General features: G+C 43.8%; 1 protein-coding gene across 1 annotated transcript; it reads right to left on the bottom strand.

Annotated features, from left to right (window-relative positions):
- Positions 1-548: 548 nt before the first annotated feature.
- Positions 549-25,821, bottom strand: LRRC74A (leucine rich repeat containing 74A; the record flags this gene model as incomplete). Its single annotated transcript, XM_080618215.1, has 15 exons — positions 549-873; positions 6,760-6,845; positions 7,450-7,557; positions 8,702-8,845; positions 12,371-12,466; positions 14,059-14,253; positions 14,597-14,682; positions 16,640-16,721; positions 17,489-17,538; positions 18,566-18,662; positions 19,388-19,495; positions 20,128-20,303; positions 21,537-21,650; positions 23,292-23,372; positions 25,761-25,821. The coding sequence occupies 15 exons, from the start codon at positions 25,819-25,821 to the stop codon at positions 549-551; spliced, it is 1,809 nt and encodes a 602-aa protein (XP_080474341.1).
- Positions 25,822-26,063: the final 242 nt, after the last annotated feature.

Genomic DNA, 26,063 nt, shown 5'->3' with positions numbered 1-26,063 from the left:
GGAGTGGGGAGTGGGAATTGCCCTCTGCCCAGGGTCTGTAACGGCACAAACCAGCACCCCGAGCTTTCTGCAAATGGCTTCCTCTGCACTGAACACCAAGAGCTTGGGAAGCGAAAGGAGGTAAATGCCATTTGGAGAAGAGGAGGATTTTTTTGTCTTGTTGCAGGCAGGACCAGCTGCGTTCCAAACCCGTGACTGCAGCAGCCATGACCCCTCTGAAGGGAAATCTGAGCCCGCAAGCAGTTGTGCTGGGGAGGGCTGCGCTCTCACGTTTCTCTGTTTTGTTTTGGAGCCTCTGATAAGTAGTGGGCTCGCTTTTTCCTTCTTCTCTTTCTTTCTCGTGTTTTTTTTTTTTTTTTTCTTCCTTTCTTCTGAACGGATTTCCACTGCCTCAAGGAAGGAATTAAGAAAAAAAAAAAAACAACAAAAACCAAAAAACAAAAAACACGGGTTGTGGAATGGGAACAAGTATGTTTCAAATTACAGAAAGGATGTGAAAGGTTCAAGAATTCGAGCCCTGGCTCCGCCTGTGTCTGTCTCCACCCCCCCTAGAGAGCAGCTCTCATTGTGGCTTTTCCACTGCGCCGCACGATATCGTGGCGCTGGGCCCGGGGTAAGCCGGTGCCCTCCGCGGCCGTGCGGGGCCGGGCTGGGCCCTCCGGGGTCTCCACCAGCCTCTTCCCAGCGCGCAGACCCTTCTTAGTTTTGTGCTCGGGGTTTTTTGTCTCCCGGGGTGTGTGTGTGTCTGTGTGTGCGCAGTTTTTCCTTCCACTGGCGAAGCTCCATCCCGGGAACGTGGGGAAGGAGCCACTTGTGAGAGCGGAGCGCCCTCTGCTCGGTGGGAAGGGAGGAAGAGCAAGCGAAGGTGCAGCTCTAGGGCGGAGAAGCAAGTTTCTTGCAGCTGCTGCTAAGGCGTAGGTCCTCCTTAGACACTTGCACGCTGAGGTAAGACAGTGAGCGGTGACTCGAGGGGAGGCTGGTAGCCACGCTGTGAGTTGCACAACAGCGGTAAGGCTGCTGAGCAGCTGATTCTGACTGCCCTGCTTGAGCTCCTCAGCACATGTACCCACTGTAACTAGCTCCTGTATCAGCTCCCCAAAGACTTAGGGAGAAACTACTGGCAAAGAGGACTTACAAAATGGCTTGGAAGATCATGACTGGATCTGGTCTCAGTTCGTTGCGGAGGACCATATCCTAGACACCTGCTCCATCATATGACTGCTTTATCCTATGACCCCAAATGCAAACATAGACCATCAGGGAATGCACATACTCAGTTTCCTGGAAGGAGGATCCTGTGAATAAAGTTATATGGCTGGACATTATTTCTTGGTCTTCCTGTGAAATGATCAGATACCCCCTTCCCATAAGCCTGTGAAAGCTAGCCTTGAGAGATGCACAGCTAATAGTATGTCAGTAGAGGAACCAAGGTCCTCATGAAGTGTCTGGAACAGAGAAGGGTACCCAAGCAATCTGTCCAGCCTGTGGTGTGTGTCTGGCTGCCATCTTAGCAGCCTGCAAGAAACAGGATGGCAAGGAATGAACTCTGTGTTGATTGTATTCTTCTCGCCAAATTCAGAATGCAATCCTTTGGCTGAGCTGTCTGGATTAAGAAACTATGAAATAGCTTCAGTATTGTAGATAGATAAGGAGTCACCCACATAAGACGAAAACAACTGTAACATACATGTTCAAGAACAAAGATGTCCATTATGATCTTGATCTTTTCAGTGTCTTGTTAAAGCCATCAGCATCAGTCAATTGACCAAAATCTGCTGCCTCATGCTAAAAAAGTTAAATTTTGTCCTTGCAAACTTTCACTCAGTCATCTCTATAGATTTTGTAACATTGCTGTGACAGATCCAGGTGAGGTTTTACTCAGTGAAAATGGACAGAGGACTTAAGCATCTCAGTTGCACTGACCAGTACATTGTGCTTGGCATGCTCCCAGCCCCATGATGCTGGGTTTCATGCATAGCTGCAGGGTGGGTGTCCCTTTGCATAAGGTGTATGTCCACTGATATACACTGAACACCTTTGATATACTCATTATATATGGATGGGAGGCCACTGGAACAAAGAACTATTGATGTAAGTTTGAAAGATGAAGATTAGTATCAGTGTACCCACTTCGGCAGTCCATGAGATTTCTCCTTTGAAAGTAAAGCCAAAAAACCTTTAGGCCAGTTCAGCTAGACAGATCAAAGATCTTCAACATGAACAAGCAGAGATGGTTTGGCATATAATGTTGGTCTTTATACTTACTCTGAGATTTCCAGAGATTCTGACTAATGATGTCTTTTTAATGTAATGGCGTGTTGTGCTAAGTGTTGCAGTGGTGCCTAGGAAAGCAGTCTGAATTGGGTCTCATTCTGCTGGATGAGATCCACAACAGAAAGATGATTTCTTCTGTAAGAGATCCAAAGGTTCGTCTGAACTAGCTAACACATTAAATACTCTGGTGTGCATGCTGAGCTTGCAAAGCATTACTTAACAGTGTTATTTGTTTGTAATATTGAGGAGATCTGACAATGTCACTTGGCTGTGTCACTCTCACAAGCCGTGGAAGATAGAGATTACGTTTAGCCAGCTTTCTGCACTAATTTGGTGCTGGCAGGCTGGATTCCTGAGGTATGTTAGATGAGTCTCAGAGCTGCCTTAATTTATGCTGGCCAAACTGTTTCCTTCTGCACCATTTCACAGGTGCAGGATCAGCAGAGCAATTCATGATCCACTCCCCGACTGCCCCTGCTCAGTGTCTACCACAGTTCATCCCCGAATTCCCAGCGAGGGGACAAATGCTGCCACCAAGCTTAAAAAAGCTTTATTGATCTGAGAGTGGTGCTCAGAGAAACTCTGCAACAATACAAACTGCAGCTACACCCCTCCACCACGCTGCTTGCATGTGAATTTGGAGTACTCAAATTTTCACTAACACTCCCAGCTTTTTGGTAGTGTTTTAGCTGCACCAGGCTCCACAGTAGGACAGAAGGCTGCATCTGGTTCCCTCCCAGAGATGCAGTCTCTTCATTTCGTGTTTGGCAAAGTAGATAATTTTTATTCATCAAGCCCTTCTGGAGTGGTAATTTGGGCTCAAACTCTTCAGCTGGAAGAAACCATCCGATCTCCCTGTAGGTTTTTTCCTGGTGTGCAGGTACAATCTGGCTGCCATGTCATTGGTGAGTCTGGGGTTTCAGTGGACACTCAAATAAATAAACCCCCCACCTGCCACAGGCTGGTACCCGTCTCTATTTGATTATGTTGTTTTCTCTCAGAAGATTTTTGATGGCTGTAGCTAATCTAGAATTTTAAGGGCAAAAATTGGATAAATCAGTTTAGTTGGGCAGCTGATTCTGTGCAAACCTAAGTGGAATAGTAATGCATGACTAATACACAACAGCACTCTGCATGAGATAAAGATGCATGTGTAAGGTATGCAACATAAACCCAACGCACTGTGGGAAGACATGACAAAGATGTTTAACAGAGCTACTTCTCCACTTCAAAAGTGCATCCTTGCCTGCAGAACACACACAGCACTGCTATGACAGCAAAGCACGACCTTCGCACGCTGCCATCAGGTACCCAGGGGTCCCGTTGTTCTCCCTTCCATGTTTTCCAGTCTGGAAACAAGTGAGAAACTTCTCATCTCTGATCCAGGTTAACTGACCATAGAGCATCTGCCTGCTGCTAAGACAAGAGTCTCATTTTTGAGGAGAATATGCGATGCTGTAAATCTCACTCTGTCAGGTAACACTAGTTGCCAGTCAAGCAAAGAAAAAACCAAACTCCAAAAGCCTCTATTTTTTCTTTTTGGTGTAAATACAAAATAATTCGTTATTCCCATCTCCCCGGCCTCAATTCCCAGCCTGCACATGTTGGTATTTCCATTGTATGCCTGTTAAGATGAGAAAGAAGATGTAAAACGGGATTTATTTGGGCTGATGGGGAGAGGGAGACATTGCCGGTGCATGGAGACCACTTGGTCAACAGAGGGTCGGACCCCTCAGGGGCGGGGCGGGGCCAGGCCGGCGCGCTATCCCGCCACTACCGGTGCTGGCCTGACACCTAGCGGCCGGCCATGGCACCGCACGGTGGCCGGAGGAGCGCCGGAGTATGGCTCTCCTGGGACTAAGCGAGCTCGAATTGCAAGGTGATGAGCATGGAGCCTTGGTGTTCAGCAGAAAGGTCTTGCAGGTTTGGTATGCGCTTCTATGAAAGCATACCTTAGGAACAGTCAAGAAACGCTAAAATTCCTAAAATTACATGTAAGGATTAAGAAAGGAACAGAAAACCCCACAGCAAAATACCCCTGCCTTTGCAAAGTACCCAACAGCTCAAATGATCTCTGCTGCTCTGATTCTCCATCTCAAACCCCACATATTCCATGGGTGAAGGGGCACTGACCACAGTCACAAGTAAAGTCTGGAAGAGGCACAAGCATTGGAGGATGTAGACCTGCTGGCTTAATGAGTTGAAGCCTACTAACATGACTACTGAGCAGTCATACCAATGCCATCATGTCAACAGCCATGTTGACTTCTGATCAGTCACTGGAGTCACCTGAACTCTAATTCAAAGGTTTCTTTTTTTTCCGTGTGGGAATTCTGCTGGGAAAGGCAGACTTATCAAATGGCAACTACCTTCTTCTTTTCCTTTCCACAGACGGCTGGTCTTCCCAAAGTGGCCAGCATTTTTGAGTTCTCAAAGGTTCTTGGTATGTAGTCTATGTTGTCAGTTGTTCACAGGGCAAAATGTACTACCTCTGCTTGTCCATATTTGCATTTTCTAAATTCTGTTTATTTATAACTATGAATTTATGCAAAGCTTTCATTCCTTCTTAAGAGTTGTTGAAATAGAAATCTTTATTTTTAATGTTATTTTTAGAAAAGCAGTTCAGTATATAAGCTATTTAAAATCTTTTATGGCTTCCATCCTTCTAGCATATTTTTTCCAATGGAGATATTAAATAAAATCCCTCTTACCCATAACTTTTTAAGCAACATCCTATTAATTATTTTTTTCTCCTCTTGCAAAGGTCCCTGTATCAGAACTGCTGAGTCTGGTAGGGGGTGTCCACAGGGCACTTGCTTCAGTCTTTATCCATATGCTCTCCCCCAAAAGGGGATAACGACAATACATGAGTGTCTTAGTTTCCCAATTCCCACTTTTGTTTCCATCTTTGCCAACAGATTCAGCATTGTCAGCATACAGAGCGAGACATATTTGGTAACCAGGTCCAAAGGACTAATCTTAACCAAAAGGACCAGACTGAATAGGCACTTGCTGTGTATTAGAACATCAACTTTATTTCCACATGCAATAACTTGGACTATCAGAATTCCCCAGTGTTAGGCATCCCCAAGCACAGGGTGACTCTGAGCTTTCTACCAGTGTTTCTCATAGAATATTTCATTGCCTGACCTGCCTCGTGGCTTCACTTTTACAGCTCTTTCTTCTATTCCACTTCCACAGGCTTCTGCTCTTTGAAGTGACTGATGAAAAGGAGGTGGACAAGTGTTAGTCTAGTAAAGTTAACCTTCCCTGTCAGGTATCTTAAGTTGCTGAGGGGCCCTTGAGGGAACAGCCTGAGTGGGAACAGTAAGGACAGCAAAGGTCACAACTCTTTTGATTTTTGTCTACAAGGTATTACCACTACCAAACATGTTACAGTCCTCAAATGCATTATGAAGCTAGATATGGAGTATATACCTCTATTTTTTTCCTCAGATATCAACTCAGCACATTAATGGCACCAAACGAAGTCTTTGCTGGCCATTTAGTTTCAACAGTTCATAATCTGCTTACTACTTAACCATAGTTCTGTAATTTGTGCCTAAAGTACTTGGGAACTCCATGTAACTTCTGATTCAAGATTAACCAGGCTAAGGCCCATCTAGCATTTGAGCATGGATGCTTTTAGTATGGCACCAGTATATGTGAAGTAATAAAGATTGGACCTAACAAAGTAACTTGCTTCTTTTTGAAAACAGTAGGAGGCTAAGAGGGGAAGAGATTTACAAAACTGACCTATTGCTTCTAGTGTTAAAACTAGACTACAGCATATATTTAAACCCATCAGTATGTGCTGAGGGATAGGAATATTTGGGCATGATGAATAGGATTTTCAGCTGATGAGTCACATGTCAGAACTGACTGAAAATCCAGGGGGAATTTTGGTCCAATGACAAGCAATTTAGCCTGCAGCAACTGACAGCCTCCGAGGAGCTTGCTGCTGACTGCTCAGGCTCTCAGAACTTGGACATGATTGCTACAGGCACTAAAGAAGAGGCACTTTCAAGAGAATGAAAAGTTCTGTAGTTTGAAGGTGGGTTTCCAGGGAAAACTAAGTCTCCTAAGAAGAAGGATCAGAGAGAAGGAAAAAACCCAGAAGTCCCTGAGGATGGAGGAAAATGTCTGAAGGCATATGTGCTGTCTTTGCAAATCTTAACCCTGGCTTCCGGGGAGGACAGTGTTGAGCTGATGCTTCCCTCAAAGGGTTACGAGAATGAATGAAAACGCCATTCAGCTTTGAGATCTCTGCACTCTCACAGCAAGTTTATCAAACAGAATAAGACTGACTTCTAGTTTGGCTCAACAGAGATTCTAAGCTCACAAGGTATTTTTTCATCTACCATCTACTGGCCCAAAACATATATCCCTTCACCTCCTAATGTGAATAAGGTTGTGTTTATTTGGTGCTAAACCAAATTAAAAGAAGAAAGACAAGTAGGACAGTAAGTGGAGTCACTCACTCACCTGTAGTCCACAACCCCTGTCCGATTCCGGTCTAGCTTGTGCACTAGTTCCCCAATTTGGATGCGATCCATTGGGATGCTTGGATGCTAAGAGGAGAAATGTTAGCAAACCTGGGTATTTCTAAGAAGAAAAATCCTCCATATCAGGATGGGGCCTGGCCATCTTTTAATAGTGATCAGATGGCTTGGTGCATGGAGGAAGGAATGGAAAAATTCCAGAGTGCTGGTGGTGAGGCAGTTTCACTCTTTTTAGGATTAAAATTGGATTTTTTTTTTGTTCTCCATTTCTTGTAAAAGAGCATCATCGCTGGCTGACTATTGCTACTGACCCCAAGCACATTGGTAGTTTTAATAGAAAGAGAACTATCTCCTCAGTGCATAGAGTCAAGGGTTTAGGTGCCTCTTTTTCATTTTCCCAAAGCAGTAAGACTAAGTATCAAGATCCTGTATGTCTTATAAAAACAGTGGACCTCTGTGATATTCTAAAGTTGATCCATTATCACTGATGCCATCTGCAGTATTTATTTGGTGTCACAGCATTTCTGTTGGTCTCATTCAGGACTCTACTTTTACGGTGGTTGAATTTAGCCTTTTAGCCTGAACAATGTCAGCAGCAAGGCTGCAGCAGAGAGGTGTCCCTAGAGTCGTGCTGTGCCAGAAGAGCATTCTGGCAGTGCTTTCAGAGGCATACTTGCATCATAGCCCTCCGGAAGGCAGCCACAGGGATCTTCATGTTTCCTTCCTCGTCAATCTTCCTAAAAAAGTCCCAAAGTTGTAGGTTGTGTTCTTTCAAGTAGTTCTAAGAGAAGCAAGGATAAAACATGGGCATAACCATGAAACAGCTGCCAATACCTGCTTCCACTCTCCCCTTATTCTTCCATCTGTCACCTTGCCTTTACTCATCCTGCCACTGAGATATATGAGTCCTTCACTCCTTGTGCAGCCACTCTTTTGTCAGAACAAAATACTTTTGTTCAGGTTAATCCCATTCTTCTGAGTTATACCTCTCAGTTATACCTATAGACTCAGTAGTAAACCTGTGTCTTCTGATAAATGCATATGGTTATTAGGTCCTCATTCCAGCAGCCACTGCTTGTGCCAGCTGTCTAATGAAGAGCCAGCCCTCTCGTCCAGATCTATGATCACTTTAGTTGCTCTTCTCTGAATTCCTGTCTGTTTGAATGAGGACACAGCCATAATGGCTGTTAAAAACTGCAAAGCATGCTAGGGTGAGCATCACTAGCTGTGAAGCACAGCAGTACTGTCTGATGTGAGCCAGCAGCCCAAGATTTTACTTAAGCTCGTTCAAATCCATATCTATAGCAAAGTCTCATTCAATTAGCTGAAAATCTGCACAGCTGCTAAGAAATACAGTGAAGCTGGTAGTGCAAAAGTGTCATTCGACTCAGCAGTGCTCAAGTGCTTGTGTTGCCTTCCATCAGGGAGGACAGCACCATCTGCTGCTATCCATAGAAATTACAGACTTTGAAAAGCTTAAATAATTTCTGTTTAGGACGCTATTTGCTTGTAATGCCATTTCCTACTTATACGAAGCACATTAATTTTGATGCTAAAGCACAACTGTCAGTGAAGAGTTCTAGGAAAGTCAGCTATTGTGGTGAGCTTGTGATGAGGGTAGGCATTCATTTAGATCAGATTTGGATCAATCAGGTTTTTTTACAGAGCAAGCAAACATCTATTCAGATTCTTTTTTTTCCCCACTGGTATCAGGTCCCAAGGCATTAGCTTTTCCTGAAAATCAAAGGGTTTGCTTAGTAGGTTTGTGTGGACTGAGATATGTGGATACTGTGGCAGTCTTTGTGAACATACTTTTTTGAGTGAACTTGGCTGAATTTCCTGCTTGGAAGAAAGCTTACCCCTTCCAACCTCCATCCCTCCAAGTGCTGAACAGAGGAGCTATGGACCCACATTCAGTAGCTCACCTGAATAATTTTCATGGGATTTGGATGCTGCTCGGGCTTCGCAATGATATAGCCTTCGACCTCTCCATAGATGACATTTAGTTCAGGACGTATTTGATACATCAAATCCAGCAATTTGATGAAAGTTTTGTTCACCAACACATTCTGGTACATAGGAGGAAGGAAAGTGCAGTCAGTGTGGACACCCAAAGAACAACAAAGACTTGTTCGCATTCACAAAATCCATCTAATCTCAACATTAATCATTCTCTCCTAAGGGTGATGCCTTATCCTATTTCTACTCTTCACTTGCAGGACTCCCATGAAGGCCTGGCCCTAAATTAGAGTTCTTCTTTCTCTTTTCCCATGTCTGAGACAGAAAAGGGTCTATCGATTTATGTAGAAATTAGCTTAATGTTAGGTAGATGTTCATCAGGTAAATGTCTACACTAAAGACCTCTTCTGTTAGGTGATTCACGTGATTCATGTTCATCTCTGAGACAGTTCTAGATAGATCTCCTCTCCATTTGGTTAAGATGATCCCAACCGTCCAACGCTTAGAAGGATTAGTACCTCCAGCAATGTAGCTTTATAGCCCAGAGAAGAAAGGTGCACCTATCTGGGAAGGGTCTGAGTGTCTCCAGATAAAAAGAACTTTTGATAAAGCTCTGTTTCATTGTGTAACCCTAATAGGGAGCTCCCATCAGCAGTACAAGACCTGAAGTTTGTTTTTTCCCAAAGAATTTCAAGCAGGGTAGTGAGAGCTCAGCATTTCAGAGCTTCCACTGTGAGTTTTCTGGTTTAGCACTTACAGAATGGGCAGCAGCACAGTGTCCTGATTTAGGGTTATGGGATATTAGAAAATAAGCTATCAATGCAAATATTATTGATGTCAGTGTAATTTATTCTTCTAAATTTCAGTTCTCATAAATTTGCCTTTGCCTTATCTTTTAAAAACATGATTATGATCAGTTCATACCCATTATGACAGAGGAATTGTTCCTGTATTGTATTAGTTATATACTTAATTGTTGGAAATTTCAAGCTCAGGAAATTCATGAAAGCTTCTGTTTTCTGTCATTGCACAGGTTCCCAAGGCATCAAGCACTGTTATTTTTTCCCAAAGTTTATTTACAAAGTCTCCCAATGCATTCTTACAGCTTCTTTTTAGGAGCAAAAGATCCACGATTCTTAAGATCTACCTACAAGCTTATGCTCTACTGTGCAGTGAGCTCTTGACTGTTACTACTCAAAGACAGTCTTGAATGAATCTGGGTCTGGCTGGCTTTACTAGCTTTCATTCAGCACCAACGACTTTATGCAGTGACTCTGAAGGAGCCATTCAGACATCCTTGCACTGTGTGCACTAGCAGAGTATCCTAGTCCTGGGAACACAGCGTAAGAGAGTCCAAGCTGGCCCTGCTAGCTGCCAGCTCTCCCCAAGGCTTGCCAGCCTGGGCTTGACCCCGTGAGAAAGCCAGTGGACTGCCAGTGCAGCCTCAGGAGCAGCACAGCCAAAGCACTGTGGCCTAACAACCCGTGCTGGAGTTGGGTGGCACCAGGGGGGAGCCAGCTTGTGCATTCCAGCATGTTTGACACAGCCAGGCCACAGGCCAGAAAAACAGCCTATGGACAGCTGAAAAGAGACAATTTTCTCTTTTGTACTGTGATGGTGAAGATGGGCATGTGCTGGCTGTTCTGACTTCTATAAAATGTTTGATAGCATCTGCAAGTTGAAACCTATAGAGATTAGGTTATATGGGGGACAGTCATGCTTAGAAATGTTGTTAGAAGCAATAAACTGCTGTTAAAAATGTGGCTTTCTATTGTGTTGCCTTTGCTAGTGCTGTCAAACCCATGCAAGGTTTTCTAGATATGATCCTTGTTTCAAATTCCTCTTACAGACACACTGTAATAATACAGAATTATTCATTCTTTAAAAGTCAAAATAAGCATTTAGCACTGGGAAAGGAGCAGAAGAAGCTTTTGTTTGTCTTCACTTAAGTTTCCGGTAAAATATTAAAACCTTTACTAATTTCTTAAAGGTTTAAGATAGCGTAAGATCTTTGGAGCTGTATATTTGCAAATACTCTGAATTGAAATGCAAGACTGCCTACGTTAGAGGTGAAATGAAGTCTGTCAAACAGATTAGGCATTTGCTTAGAAGCATTTGATTGAGATACTGAAATGTCATTGCAAATTTATGCCATTGACCATTTATCTTGTCAAATGCCAGGTAATTTAGACTTTTTGAAGGGTATGGTGAAGAGAGCATCTGTTAACTCTAAAAAGCAGAAATTCGTAGTAAGATTTAGTTTGGATTGAAGATTCTTAATGTTAATTAACTCCTTGCCTCAAATTTTCTCAAATTTGCCTCCTTTTAAATAAATGCATTTCAGTAATTAATTTCTCAGAATTTAGCTAAAATCTGTTACTCTTCATGAATCGTGGATGTTATCAGTAGTAAAACTAGCACAACCATGTATACTGCAATGAAGTCCTATACCCCCACACAGCCCGTTTTATTTTTCTCTTGCAGAATGAGGCCTGCCTCCTTGCAGACTTGGCAGGTAATTCCCTTTGATCTTAATTTATGCGGAAATATTGTCTGCCCTAGAGGGATGCCTGTTCTTCAGATGATCTCTGTTGAAGGCTCTCAATACTCTCAGGAAGGATCACAGATGAATATTATGGATTCTGCTTTGGTTTCTTTCTTTAATACAGTTACCACAGGACAAAGAAACAACCCATTATGTGAGTCTTCAAAACTGCCTATGAACTTGGTTTTTTTTAGCTTGTTTCAAGTGTTAATGTATTATTTATGTTGCAAGTCCTAAACCCAATCTTTGTGCAAATGCTCTTTCCTTTAGTCACGGTGTTCCCAAAGGTGGATGGAGGGTCCTGAAGCCCCCAGTACCTTCTGTAACTGCTCCCATGAGGCACCAATGAACGGATGGGAGGGCAAGGAGCAGCCTTATGTGTGCCCAGGTCTCTCCCCAGTGTTGGTCTGCAGTGCAACTCTCATTCTCACTTACGAGCTCAGAAGCATTTCTGGGTATCCCATTTTAGAAGCAGCACTTGAGGTTACAACAGTACATGGCATGTCCCTGACTTGCTATGGAATAGTATATTAAGATTTGGCCTCTTTGATTTTTTGACTTATTTTTCTTTCACACCAGCCTTTTAATGTATTTGGGGTTTTTTTTTGTTTTGTTTCAGTTTGGGGTGTTTTTTGGTGTTTGCTTTATTTCTTTTAATAAAATTGCTTTGCTTTCAATGCCTTGAAGCATCCATTTTCTTCTATTCCTCATACATACTGACAGGGTATCAAAGCACTTCACAGTATCTAGCATGTTAGGCTACCCTGGGGGAGAAAGAGCTCAGGGGATGAAGAGAATTCATCCTCCAGTGGGAATTCACTCCTTGTTCTTGTTCTGCTATTGCAAAACAGAAGGGAGTGAAATGTGGTGATACTATAAGCACATCTTTCCAGAGCTGTACCAAAGCCCTTTAATTTCCACATGGCTCCCTAGAAGGGCTGTCAAATATTAGCCCCTTTTTTTTTAATAGCTGTGTCTAAATGAAACAAACAGCAAGTCTCCAAACAGTTTTGGAAGGGGGCAGCTCTGTGATCCACCCAGTCCCTAAGAATGTATAGTCTTGGAGGCTTTCCAGCACATAAGCTCTTACCGAAATGTTGATCTCCTCCATCATGGATTTGGAGTTCTTTCTGATAGATAAGACTAGCGCAGTAGCACCTTCTGTGGTCAGGGTATTACCAGCCATCTGTGGAAGAAGGGACAGAGATCCAGACATATTACTAATGAAGGCTTCTGCCTGGCAGAAGGCATGCTGCAACCTCGAGGATGACTCCTTTTTCCTATTCTTCATCAGGGCTGTAGCGTAACTGTGGTCCCCTTCTATGGGTTTGTCTGTTATCTCACCAACTCATGTCTCTCCTACAAAGCTTTGCAGTGCAACTTCCCAGTGGAGTTGCCTTCTCAGCTTCTGTCTCCTTGTGCAAAATTCCACATACCAGGTCTCTTACTTCTGTCACACAGGGGTATGTGATGTTCAGTCATATGGGGGAGAGGCTGAGGCAGTGGGCTGCATTTGAATATGTGCTTTCTAGTAGGGTCCCTCTGGATGAGGGCATGCACCTCAGGACATTCCCATACCTTGGCTCCTCTTGGCCGCACAGCAGATCAAAACCCAAGCTGATCAGCTGCGTCTGGCCTATAAAGTCTAGCTATCTGGTGTTATGGGGTTCGCATTGCCATGTGCGTCTCTTGGTGTGTGAACATCACCCCTCACCTGCCTTGGACTTCATGTGCAGTCCCCACTCCCGCTATTTGAAAGAAAACCTTCTTGAGTAACACTGGCTAGCAGAAGACGTCCTCCTTTAAGTCCTTTGTGTTATTAGCTCCTAAGACAATCTGTGCAGCTACATAGAGAGAGTAATGCCTTGGTGTGAGCTAGTGACCCTGCCTCAAGCCAGGTTAAGAGCAAAGCAGACAGACAAATTTATTTACATAATCTAAACCAGCAGTCCCAAAGACTGGTGTGGTTGCAGTGATTTACAAGGACAGGGGTGTCCAAAGAGAGGCCTACAGCTTTAAACATGCATACTGCCATTTGCATGCTCTCAAGATGGTGGAGTTAAATCTAGCTGAGAATCATAAGCAAGCTGACTTTTCTAAACTGGATTTCTGGAGAATTATCTTAGATTGAGAAGACATGTTAGCTCTCAACCTTAATCTCTGAAGCCATCATGGGTGGTCATTCAGTTTTGCCTTTTGATGATTATTGATCCACAGCTTACTAGAAGGCAGTTTTGGGCTTTCTTTTTCCAGGACTTTATAGTACTCCTCTCCTTTAGGTAGTGCTGTGGCATTGCTCTGACATAGCAATGACAGTTTATCCTGTGTCTGAATAAATTTTTAGCAAAGAACACACTGAGAAAGGTACACTCTTGCCCACCTACAAACTTCAGTGTGAACCTTTGCCTTAGGTTGAAATTCATGTTACATGTACATATGTACTTTCACAACTACATTTAATGTATATATGCATGATCTAAATGCAGATCAGGTTTTCTGCTAGACATGTTGAATGCCTAGGTTCTCACTTGACTGAGACTAGACATGTCAAACACTTAGGGGTGATAACAGGTGTGGGGTTATGGGGGATTTTTTGAGGAAACAGTGCAGCTTAGTTGCCTGAGAAAAAATTAATGAGATTTAACATTCACATTCAACGCAGAGCAATACTCATTTCCTCCAGTTCTAGCTCAGTCACCTCTGTCTTCTGTCCCTCCTGTCTCAGATCTTTCTACTTCCTCTGCTTATTCCTTGAGCTCTGCCTGAGCTTTATTTTACCTTCAGGATTCTGAGTTTTTCATTGGCTTCAAGGCCCCTGCAGAGCTTCTTGGCTCCCTCATTGTCGATCTGGTTGTTGCTGATGTCCAGGTGAACCAGCACGTCATTGACTTTGAGAACATCTGCTAGGGCATTTGCTCCCTCGTTGCCAATGCCATTCCAAGAGAGGTTGAGTATTTTCAGTGCACTATTGCCCTCCAAGGAGAGAAGAGGGATCTTAGGTACTGCATGCCCATCTTCTGTACCACTCTACCATTTCTTGCTTGGCTGAGACATGAGCACCCCTCAAGTCACACCCAGACAGCTCCCAGTGGATCCAGCATTTCTGCAATGTCACCAGGGTGTCTCCATCCAGTAGGTAAGTCACCAGCCCTACTGACTGACTTAGTCTTACTCGTAGAGCTGACTGCCGTGGTCAGTAGGATGGGCCTTGGTAGAGCTACTGAATCCTGCTCAGATGTAAGTGCCCAATCAGTGTTTCAACCAGTTCCTGGTAATAATCACTGTGACGGGTTTCACAAAACAGGGGCATTCCTACCCTGAGACCTTTTCCCAGTGCTACTGCCCCCTTCCTTCTCAGGTAATTCCAGCTGAGGTCCAGAATCTCTAGTTTTGAGTTGCTGCCTAGAAGAGAGAGAAACTGAGATGTTAGCTTGTGAAGAGTGATCTGGACACAGCTGCTGAATCACTTGGGGATTAAGAGAAAGTTTACTGGGGGCTCAGCAACAGCTTTCTGTCCTGGTTTTGTCTGGGATAGAGTTAATTTTCTGTATAGTGCATCACTGTTGTTTATTGTTTGCCTTTTCCCTTTCCCCTTTTGGTTTTTGTACTCTCCCCTTGCTATTTCCATTATCATTATTATTAGTAGTAGTAGTAGTATGAGTTTTATATTGTACTTCAGTTACTGTACTGTTCTTATCTCAACCCATGGGGTTTACATTCTTTCGATTCTCCTCCATATCCCATGCTGTGGGGGAGGAAGGGGTGTGAGTGAGCAGCTGTGTGGTGCTGAGTTACCGTCTGGGTTTAAACCACACCTTCATTGACCTACAGAGTCTTTGCTGTCCACAGCACCCAAAGAACAGAGAATGGGCTGTTAGCAGCAGCAGAAAGGGAACACAGGTTTTTTTCTGGCTTAATTGAAGAATAAGTTGTGAAGGAGGAAGATAGAGAGAGGGAGGATTTCTTATATTAATAGACACTATCTGTTTTTCCTACTGAAGAAAAATTCTGGATTCTCCTTGCCACAGCTAAAATATCAAGGCTCAGTCTGCATATGTTTGATTAGCAGAAGAGAGGACTTCAGCTTCATATGATAGCTGTGCTCAGCTGTGTATGTGCCAGTGCAAATTCACATGCATAGCACACCTCACAATGTAAGTTCTACTTAGAGCAGGGTACGTGTGAATTCATTTGTGTCTACTGTGACACTGGGAAGGGTAGGACTTGCCGCCAACACTTGCTTTTTCTTCTCAAAGAGAATTTCTCATCCAGATTTTCCATGGATGGGAGGTTGGATGAAGGCAGATGGTGAGTTTAGCTGACTTAAAAATACTCTTTTGAGAAACAAAACAGAAAAGTAGCAGATTCTGCAGTAATCTCTGCTGTTCCTGCCTCAAGTGAGCTGGAAGGAGAGAAGAGCTTTAACACCTTTAATTTTGGAGTGGCTTTTTTCTGGGTTAGGACAGTCACAAGTTTTAGTACTGATCTCTGCGTTGCCTGCAGGCTTGTCCAAGGCAGGGGACAGAGTGCCTTGTCCTCACTGCAGTTTTAATTGATCCATCTTTTAAAGACATGGACTGTAATTAGAAAGAAGTACATATCACGGGAAACACTGAACCAGGAGAAGGAAATCGTTAATTAAACTGAAGGTTTTCTGTACCCAGATGCTCAAGGAATGAGATGGATGGTCATAGCATACTCTCGTGGCCGTTATGGTGGCAGGTGTGTTGGCCATACTGAGGGAAGAAGAGTGTCAGATGTTCATGCAAATCTTTCCCAGTGCACTAATATCACCTGAGATTACTGAAAGACTGTAACTGTTTTGTTCGCTTTCCCTTTCCAGGGCTACTAGCACACTCTGTATCTCACTTTGCCTGAACAGATGAATTAGGCAGCTTAATTTTATTTCTTACTAATCTGTTTCTCTTACTGCTTGCTGTGCAATGGCTCAGACCATTAGGGTTTGGGCTATTTAAGAAAAATGGAAATAACTCTTAAACTTTGTAATCAAAAGGTTAAAACAACAATTCTGATCCTATTTGATTTTAGTAAAATGCAGTTTTCTGCTTTGTACTCCCTGAGGGGCTTCTCTTTCAGCTCCCTTCTCCCAGACGCAGACTCTTCTGTTAGTATTTCTGCATCCTGCATTTGTGTTCTGATATATTTGTTCTAGTTGCTCGAGTCACCTGTGGTGATGAGGGTGAGACTCTGGAGCAGGCAGGAAGCCCTAAATCTAGGCACCCTGCCTTTTGTACTTCCCACATGTTATGGGGCATGTTTTCTGGAGAAAGAAATACATGTTCTCTGTGCTGACACCAGCAAGTGCCCCAGTGCCTGTACTCCAGGAGTAATAAATTACCGAGCATCTCTCCCAGGAGATGTCCTCCCTTCTCAGAGAACTCATTGTGGCTGAGGTCCAGCTCCTTCACTTGGAAATTTTTCTGCAGAGAGACAAATGTGCAGAAACAGTGAGATCTTCCAGCCAGCTGCAAACAGATGCCACTCCAAGACTCATAAGGATGAAACAGAGGGATACCAGACACACTGAAATCTTCAGTGCGTGGGAGATTATCAGCATGGTACTGTGTCCCAAATCAAACCTTTGTCAGGCATATAACATCACAGTGATTCTCTTCCCAAAGCAGCAAAAGCAATGGGACTTTGTGTTGTGCAAACTTTCTTCACACAGCTCGTGTCTGGCCTGCAACACACCCTGCAATTCTGTTCTGCCCGTTTTCACTTGCACCATTGGATCCTGACCAAGAGTACTTTCTGATGGTCAAGGCTTTGCTTCAGGGCAACTTATGGTGGTGTCAAATCAAGCAGAGGCTTTCAGACAGGACCTAATCAAGCATCTTATTTCTACTGGAGAATTGCAAAATGAGATGAAGTTGTGTTTCTTATGCTTCTTGAATCATTTTTGCCACCCAAGTGTTGTTTTGTTCTTGTGTTACAGAGTCCTGAGGGTTTGTTTCTGAGCCGGACTCACACAGCTCTCCTGAGAAAATGTTAACATAGTTTATCCTGCTCTGTGTCCTCTCAGCTTCTCTCATTTCTGAAGTAAGCATGAGGCACTTAGTGGAATTATGCCCAGAAATCATGTGGGCACTGCCAAGTGAAATCATGCCAGGTAAGTAGCAGCTCCAAGATGAGGAGAATCTGTTACACAGCCAAAGCTGCAAATGACCTTGGATTTCAGGTAACTCACCATTAATGCCTCAGAAAAGTACAGCGCACTCTCCTCTCCAAAGTTGTTTCCTGGGGAAGAAAAGTATGTTAGCATTGTGCTGATCTATCCCTTGGTGCTGTGCCAGGGTCTGGACGAAACTGTTCTTTTAGGTGGACTCTCCAGTTAATCGTAGCCCATGTCTGGCTATAAGGAGTTGTAATGGGTTGACCTTGGCTGAAGCCAGGTGCCCACTAAGTCCCTCTATCACTCCCCTCTTCTGCAGGATTGGGAGGAAGGGGGAGAAAGTGAAATGGAAAAGAAACCATAGGTCAACATAAAGGCAGTTTATAAAGCAAAAGCAAAGGCCATGTGTGGAAGCAAAGGAAAAAAAAAAGATTTATTCTCTACTTCCTATTTAGCAGGTGATGTCCAGCTACTTCCCAGGAAGCAGGGTTTCAGTACATGTAGTGGTTGTTCCAGAAACAAACATCATAATAACAAATGCCCCCCTTCCTCCTCCATTCTCTTAGCTTTTATCGCTGAGCAGATGTCATATTGTATGGAATATAACTTTGGTCAGCTTGGGTCAGATGTCCTGGATGTGTCCCCTCCCAACATCTGCCCACCCCCAGCCCACAGAGTGGGATGGGTGGAATGCTGGAGAGAGCCTTGATGCTGTGCAAGCACTGCTCAGCAGTAGCCAAAACACTGGTGTGTTACCAACACCCTTCTAGCTACCAGTACAAAGCACAGCACTATGAGGGCTGCTATGGGAAAAATTAACTCCATTGCATCCAGACCCAATACAGAAATCTGTCATTATTCCACTTCATTACATAGAGTAGAATTATCCGAAGTTGGGGGAGACACTCCAGCAATTTTCTAAGTTTCTTGTAAGAGACTAGTTTTCAGAGGTGCTGGAGGTTGAGCAGGCCAAACATTTATTCACATAACTATAAATCTAAACTTCCATTATTACTTTGTGTTTCCATCAGAGTAATAGCTGAGATACTGATTTTGCCCATAGTCTGACTGATATTTGCAAGATGAGAGACTGCAATTAAAAGACGTTGTTTCACTTCCCCTGCCATCACTTTTTGGGTACATATAGCCTACCTGAGAGCAGAATAGTGTGGAGGAAGGACGCATTGTCCAAAAGCAAATTGGCGATGGCTTTAGCTCCTGCTGTGTCTAGGTGGTTATTTGAGATGTTCTGGAAGGGAAGAAGGGAAGATAAGAAGGATGAGTCCAAAGAATGAGTGATCTTTATTGTCTTATTGCTCAAGATACCAAGTGAAGAAGACAAGCATATGGGAAATGCCAGCCAGCCAGTAATTAACATGTGTGTTATAGGTGTGTTTAATCCTGTATCCTTCCTAACAGGAATAAAGCCCTAGAGCCATCAGTTTACACATGCATCTTTGTCTTCAGTGAACCAAGAGGCATGTGGCCAATAATTTTTCTTCCAGTGTAACACATATTCCATGGCCTAGCAAAATACATTTTGTATACCCCTGTTTCAGATCGAAGGAACATTCCTACCAGTTCATATCTGAAAGTTTTGCATTATTCCCTTAATCTATTTAGAAAAGTTTCCCATGTCATATTGGAGAATGAAAGTTCCCGACCAAAACATTTTTTCTGTTGGCTAAGCATGAACTAGAAAGACTTAGTTATGGTAATTATTGTCACATCTGCTAAAGAAGAGAACAGTTCAGACTCACCAGGCTGTTGTCACATGCATACTTCTGCTTTTCAGAAGCTTGTACTTTTTAAAAGTAGAGCAGCATAAAATATCATAACATTCAGAATGTGAATGTTTTTGCATGAGAACAAAGGTGATTTGGTTAAAATTGTAAAGGAATTAATCGGTTTTCTTTCAGATGATTGAACTTGGTGAGCAATAATTTTGGCCTCAAACTATGTCAGATTGGGTACCAGTTCTTGAAGAGTGCAATTCTCTTGTAGCATCTCTGCTATGCATATGGCTCCTTCTGCCAGCATGCAGTTGTCTTCCAACTCTAGATGAGTGACAGTTTCATTGGACTGGGAAAACACAAAGGTAAACAAAACCACACAAAAAATTGCTGAAAAGTTAAGGAAGGGGATAGTTTCCTTAGTTCAACAGGCACTGGACATTTCCTCCAAACCTCAGACAGCATTGCAGGCCCTGAGCAGGACAGTGATGAGGGGATGTGACAGAGACATGGCAGTAGAAATTGGCATACAAAAAAGATGCTTTCCTGGAGAGGTTTTGAGTGGGTAGGACTTTCCATTGCTTTTTGCCAGCCTGAAGACCCAGGTTCAGATCCAAGCTCCAATTCAGGCATCTTGGGCTTGTCCATTAGTGAGTGTAGCAGAACCCATAGTGGGGGATACCAGTGCCTACAGCCCTACCTCTGGCCCTGTAGGGGTTAGGAGCACTGGGGACTTGTGTCCCACAGAAAAGCAGCAGTTTGCTTTTGGGAGTAACTAACTCCAGCAAAGGCCAGCAGTTGCCACACAAGACTTTCCTGTGCAGGGGATTAGAAATATTAGGGATGCTCAGAGCTCCTGTGGGGAAGATATGTGACTTTTTCTCCCACAGTGTGTACTCAGTGATGGCTTCCAGGCCTGAGAGAGGCCTAAAATGCCTATTGTTCTTGAGAACAGTGGGCTCACTCTTGCTGACTACTCACCATGAGAGTGATGGCAATGGCTTTGACACCTTTCGGTCCTAGACCATAGTGGTTCAGGTCTATGTAAGACTTGGCCATGTTCTGAATAAAGTACGAGACAGGCACCACCTCCATCAGCTTGCATGCTTCCAAGTACAGCCGTGTGCCTGTAGTGCCCACAAAGGCTTTCTGAGGATCTATGGAGAAAAAGTATTTGATGAGTGGTGCATTCTTTTAAAGAAATTAAGTAAATTACTTATTAAGTAATTAAGTACTTAACAGAATTAAGTAACACTATGCAACAACAGTAGGGTTTTACTCTTAAAGGTTCATTTTCCCCTGGTTCTCCCAATCCCTTTATCCCAGACCTCCAAGAGTTAATGTATCCTACTTGCTTCTTCACTTGGCATCCAGCGACTTGCTGCAGCTTCTCACCAGTCTGCAATGTGACTAAACCTTTCTTGGTGTAATTGAGAATCCTTGACATCAGGCAAAAACATTTTTATCTTTTTTTTTCCCTAATCTTAACTGAAGCACGCAGCTGATGTTGCCATCAGAGCCAGGGCAGCTCAGAACATTTTGGCTTACAACCAGCAGAAAGAATTCTAGCATTCGCATCTTGGCCATTGGGTGTTGTTGACACAGCTGCAGTGAGACATATCAGTCCAGCTGGCAGCTGTATTTCCACAAAAACCTGTCATTTGGAATTTCTTCATCAACCCCCATACTTAGAGCTCATATTTCTCCATGTTGTTATGTGCATTCAGTGGTCTGACCTCAAGACAAATTCCCCTCTCATCATTTTCCAGTTCAGTCTGAGGCCTCTAACAAAACAGTCTTGTTCTTGCATTCTTACAGGTTTTGATTTTCCTTCCAATTATAACAAGTTAAGAAGTTCTCATTCTAAATTAAGGGCAAATCTTACTGTTGCAAAAAGGAGTGCAAGACTTGTTTAACCAAATGGGTGACTTCATGAAGCAGAAGATAAAAGGAGAGTCACTGGGAAAGTCTGGGCCGGTTGTGGCAAACCTATGGTACACAGACCACAATTGCTATGCAGTGTTCCATCAGGAGCACACAGAGCTTCAGTCCCATCCCTAGTTTCAGTTAGCTGCTCCTGCTGCCCAGGCTGTGGGCTAGGCTGGTCATGTTGGTTAAGGACTAGAGGAGAGAAAAAGGAACAAAGGAATAGCCCTGGTGTATAAAAAGCAACTGAAGGAAGATGCTTGACAGCAAAGGGAGAGCTCTTAGAGGGAAATTCATTCCCTTTGGTCTTTATCAGTTGCCCGATTACATGTGGTTTTCAGGGCTCTGGCAGGGTTGTGTCCTTGGTCTCCATTTCAGATACATACCAGTTCTGTAGGTAGGTACAGCTCTGACTGTAGGGAAAGAGAAAGGCTAGCAAGGGCAGAGGGCCAGAAAACATTCACCTTCAACCTCTAGGTCAGTGTCAGAGCCTTCTGTGGCCTTCTCTGCTGAGGCATCACCCAGGGACACAGATTCTGGAGACTCACTGATTTCAGATGTCACTTCATTCTGGTCTGCTATGAAACCAAACAGATTCATTTTGTCAGAGGTGTGACTCTCTGAATGTGATAGATCTCCCACTGCTCTCACTGAAGCCTGTGCCCCTCTTCAACACACTGCGGATTCACTCCTTCCCCAGCTCTGCTTCGTGCTCACTGCTCCCTATGCATTGTATGCCTGTGGTGCTGGCCCTAGTGTAGGGATGGGCTCAGTCTGGGGCTGCAGATCTGCAGACTGGCCATGATTTGGCACCTTTTGGACAGAGCCCTCCCCAGATTCTGCAGCCCCTGTGTGGGGGACTCACAGCTCTCTCACATTAGGTCTTCTTTCGCTCACGAGCTGCCTTTCTCCCCTTTCTCAATTTCTGAGCCTTCCAGCAAAGCAAATTTCCACTCTCTATCCCATTTCCTCATAAGCCTACAAGCCAAACCTTGCCAGTTCCTCTTTGCTCCCCTGAACTGACTCACACTTCCCCAAGAACGGGCAGGACATTGCTGGCTGACTTTGTGATCAGACTGGGAATGCTTTGTAGCACTCTTCAAGCATGGCAGAAGAGAAAGCATTTGAATGCTAATTGTATATTGGGACTGCGTGTAACCAGACCAACTGGAAGTGATACAGCTTCTCTTGCCTACAAATCATAATTTATTTTATAGCTAGAGAGAAGGACAATTTGGAGAATTCCTTTTTAAGAGGAATAAATGCATGTAAAAAAAAAAAAGAAAGTAATTTTGCCAAAATAATTTCTGGCTAATAACACAATACATATTTTTTCCCTACTCTAAGTCTTAATTTCATTCCCTATCGCTGCTTTTATTACCGTTTTCCCTTACTCCTTATTTCCCTTTAGAGCTCCAGGCTATGGACCTGTAATTTTGTACTCTTCTTGAGTGTAACTTAGCATTGATGTGTGACATGGAGCTTGCAGTTTGGCTGTTCATTCAGACTTATGTGAGGAAAATGCTGGTCAGCTGGCATCCACATCACTCTGTTTCGTACAGCCATGCAGCTGCAGATCCTTCATTAAGACCTTTTCCTTCTGCCAGACTTTATTTGTTCAAAGGATGGGTTTATTTGCATTACTTTAGTGCAACAGAGTCCTTAAACTTCCTGTTCTGGGGAACAGACTGTCTATACTAAACGAAACCCATCCAGACTGTATCATCCCCTGATAACATGGCTGTCCTGTGTCCAGTACGTCAGCCAGTCCTCCTGCAGTGTCCGGACTGAGCCTTCTGAGGTAGATCCAGGAGTGGTCCCTGCATCCCTGTGATGCTGTAGAAATTGGCACTGGTACAGATAATAATATTGTCATTCAAGCAGAAATCTGAAAAGCAATTACTGGTATTAAAACCAATGCAATGGAAAGTGATGGGTCTGGAAACTCCTTTATTGCCTGAAAGCTGGTGCTGGCAAGCCCTAAGCTGGTGCATTTTGGTTTCTAGAAGCTACTCCCAGGTGGCAGCTCCTATCTCTGGGCACTGGCATCCTGGATCCCTGTTTGCCACCTTTCTCTTCATTGCTGCCTGGCCTGGGGAAGGTAAAGCTTCCCACCTGCCGATCAGCCTGCTGCAACAGCAGCCCCTCGTGGGTGCTGGTGATTTTAATTTGCCCATTTCTATTTCCCAAGTGAGTTTTCTAGTAACTAAACACCATACCTTCATTCTTCTCAGGCTCATTTTCCATGTCAGCACCAGTAAGCGGCAGGTCCATTTGCTTTTCCATTTGCTTTTCCTCTCCTGTAAATGAAGAGTTCACAGCCATCTCCTACACAAAAGCATAGCCACTTGGCTATGATTAAAACATCTCCAGGAGGAACAGTGCCACTTACAAGATCTGTGTTCTTGATTTATAGTGCTTACAAACAGGAGAATCCCATTCCCTGCTTGCCAGGTGTCATTAGAAAGCCCTGTTGAGCCTGCAGTCACACTGCCCTGCCCTGTTGTGCCACTACTACTCTTCTGTGACCTCACCTGCGCCCTCCAACTCCAAAGTGACATTCTGTGCTGGAAACCCCGTTGCTCTGGGATACCATCAGCTCTGATAACCAAGAACAGCTGTGGTTTTGGCTCTGAACCCCCCAAGACATATGAGAGAGTCATACCAGGCTGCTGGTAATTCTCCTTTCCTTTGCGTTCATATTACAGTTTGTACAATTTCATGAGAAAGCCAGACTGTAGCGGTTATGGTCTTAAAGGAGGTGAGGATAGAAGGAGTGTATTTGTCTTGAACAGATCAGACCTCCCTATTGCCAAATTCATGTTACGATCAGTAATAAAGTGTGGGTTGTAAACATGCCAGCACTTAATGGGGCTTTGAATCAAGTACTCATTCATCCCACCAACTATGGGTGGTGACAAAACAGTTCAGTGGTTATTAGTTTACATCATATATACTGAGGACTTTGTGACCTTACCTAAGGGGCTAAAACCAAAACAATAACAGAAGAGGCTTTCTGATAAAAGTTGAACAGAACTAAAACATACACTTAGAAATCTTCCCATTATGAGCAATGCTCAGTGAACATAATCTCTCTTACAGATTTTGAAGTTTGTGTAGCTTACGCAGTATAATATGGGCTATACAGAGAGGAAGAAAAAGTCCATTTCCCCAAGGATAGGGTATTTTTAGGGGGTTTATTCCGCTAGGTTCTACATAAACCTCTCAAGTAGTTCAGTCATTAGAGACACAGTGGGGTTATATTTGGATATAGAAAAAAATACCACAAAAGCCAGTGAAAGGTTTGACCCTGAAGCAGATGACCATTGTCAGCTTTGATTTCATTGCCAAAGTTTGTAAATATTTTTCCTAGTGCAGGCCACACAACTGCGGCTGTCCTGATACTTGTTTGTGGCAGTGGCTAACATTCTTCTCCAATTTCAATCTGATTATGCTGATATGGGTCGGGCCTGAAGATACTTTCTTAGAGCTTTCCTTGTAAAGAACAGCCTTGTTTTAAATGCCCCAGTCATCAGCCTTTAATATTGCAGATCCTTCCTCTGGAGAACACCCTCCATTTTCTGACTAGAAACCACTGATAGTTTCCAGAAGTTTGCTTACAGCAGCAGGAGATGGGAAACCATAGTCCAATTCTGTGCTTTGGCAGAGACATCTGTGGTATTTAAAACAAATCACCATGCCTGTGGTCCATGGTGTTTTATAATTGGGGATTTGAAAAGGAGACTGGTGGGATGATTATTTGTATACTTGCAGCATCAGCTCAGATCCTAGCCGTGGACACAAACAGGGTAAGAGGCAGGTTGCCCCTTGAAAAGTGTTTCATGGAATCCCAGAATCACCAGGGCTGGAAGGGAACTCTGGAGATCACCTAGTCCAACCCACTGCCAAGACAGGCCCCCCTACAGCAGGTTACACAGGAACGTGTCCAGGTAGGTTTTGAATGTGTTCAGAGGGGGAGACTCCAGGACCCTCCTGGGCAGCCTATTCCAGTGCTCTGCACCCTCAATCTAAAGAAGTTCTTCCTCATGTTGAGATGAAACTCCTCATGATTTAATTTATGGCCATTGCTCCCAACCTGTACTGGTACTTGGGGTTATCACAGAATCACAGAATAGTTTGAGATGGACAGGACCATCAAAGCTTGTCTAGTTCAGCCTCCTTGCAGTGAGCAAGGACATCTTCAACTGGATCAGGTTGCCCAGAACTACATCCAGCTTGGCCTTGAATGTCTCCAGGGATGGGGCATCTACCACTTCTCTGGGCAACTTGTTCCAGTATTTTACCACACTCATTGTAAAGAGTTTCTTCCTCACATCCAGCCTGAATCCCCCCTCTTTTAGTTTAAAATCATCACCCCTTGTCCTATCACAATAGGCCTGGCTAAAAGTCTATTCCCATCTTTCTTAGAAGCCCCTTTTAAGTATTGGAAGGCTGTAATAAGGTCTCCCTGGACTCTTCTCCATGCTGAATGCCAACTCTCTCAGCCTTTCAGAGAGTTGTTACATCCCTCTGGTCATTTTTACTGTCCTGCTCTGGACCTTCTCTTTCCTGTTCCGAGGACTGCAGAGCTGGATGCAATACTCCAGTTATTCCTCCCCAGGTGCAATACCCTACACTTGCCCATGTTGAACCTCATGAAATTCTCTCTGCCCAATTCTTCAGCCTACCAAGGTCCCGCTGAATGGCAGCACAGCCTTCAGGTATATCAGCCACTCCTTCCAGCTTCATATCCCTTCATCCAAGTCATTGATAAACAAGTTGAGTAGGTCTGGAACCAGTTTCATCTAAATATAATCCATGAGACGCCAGCTGGTCACCATCAAGGGAGCAGTTTGGCAGCACTCATCAATGAAAGGCAGAGATGACATGAATCTTGACCTCATTGCAAGTGCCCATCTTGAAAAGACTTTGGAAGAAGGCTACCGAGATCACATTAAAAGCGTGTATTTGTGTAAAAAGCCATAGCAGTG

Source organism: Psittacula echo (assembly GCF_963264785.1).
Source record: "Psittacula echo genome assembly, chromosome: 5".
Lineage (NCBI taxonomy): Eukaryota > Metazoa > Chordata > Aves > Psittaciformes > Psittacidae > Psittacula > Psittacula echo.
Note: the sequence above shows the minus strand (reverse complement) of the source record. Positions and strands in the feature narration are given on the sequence as shown.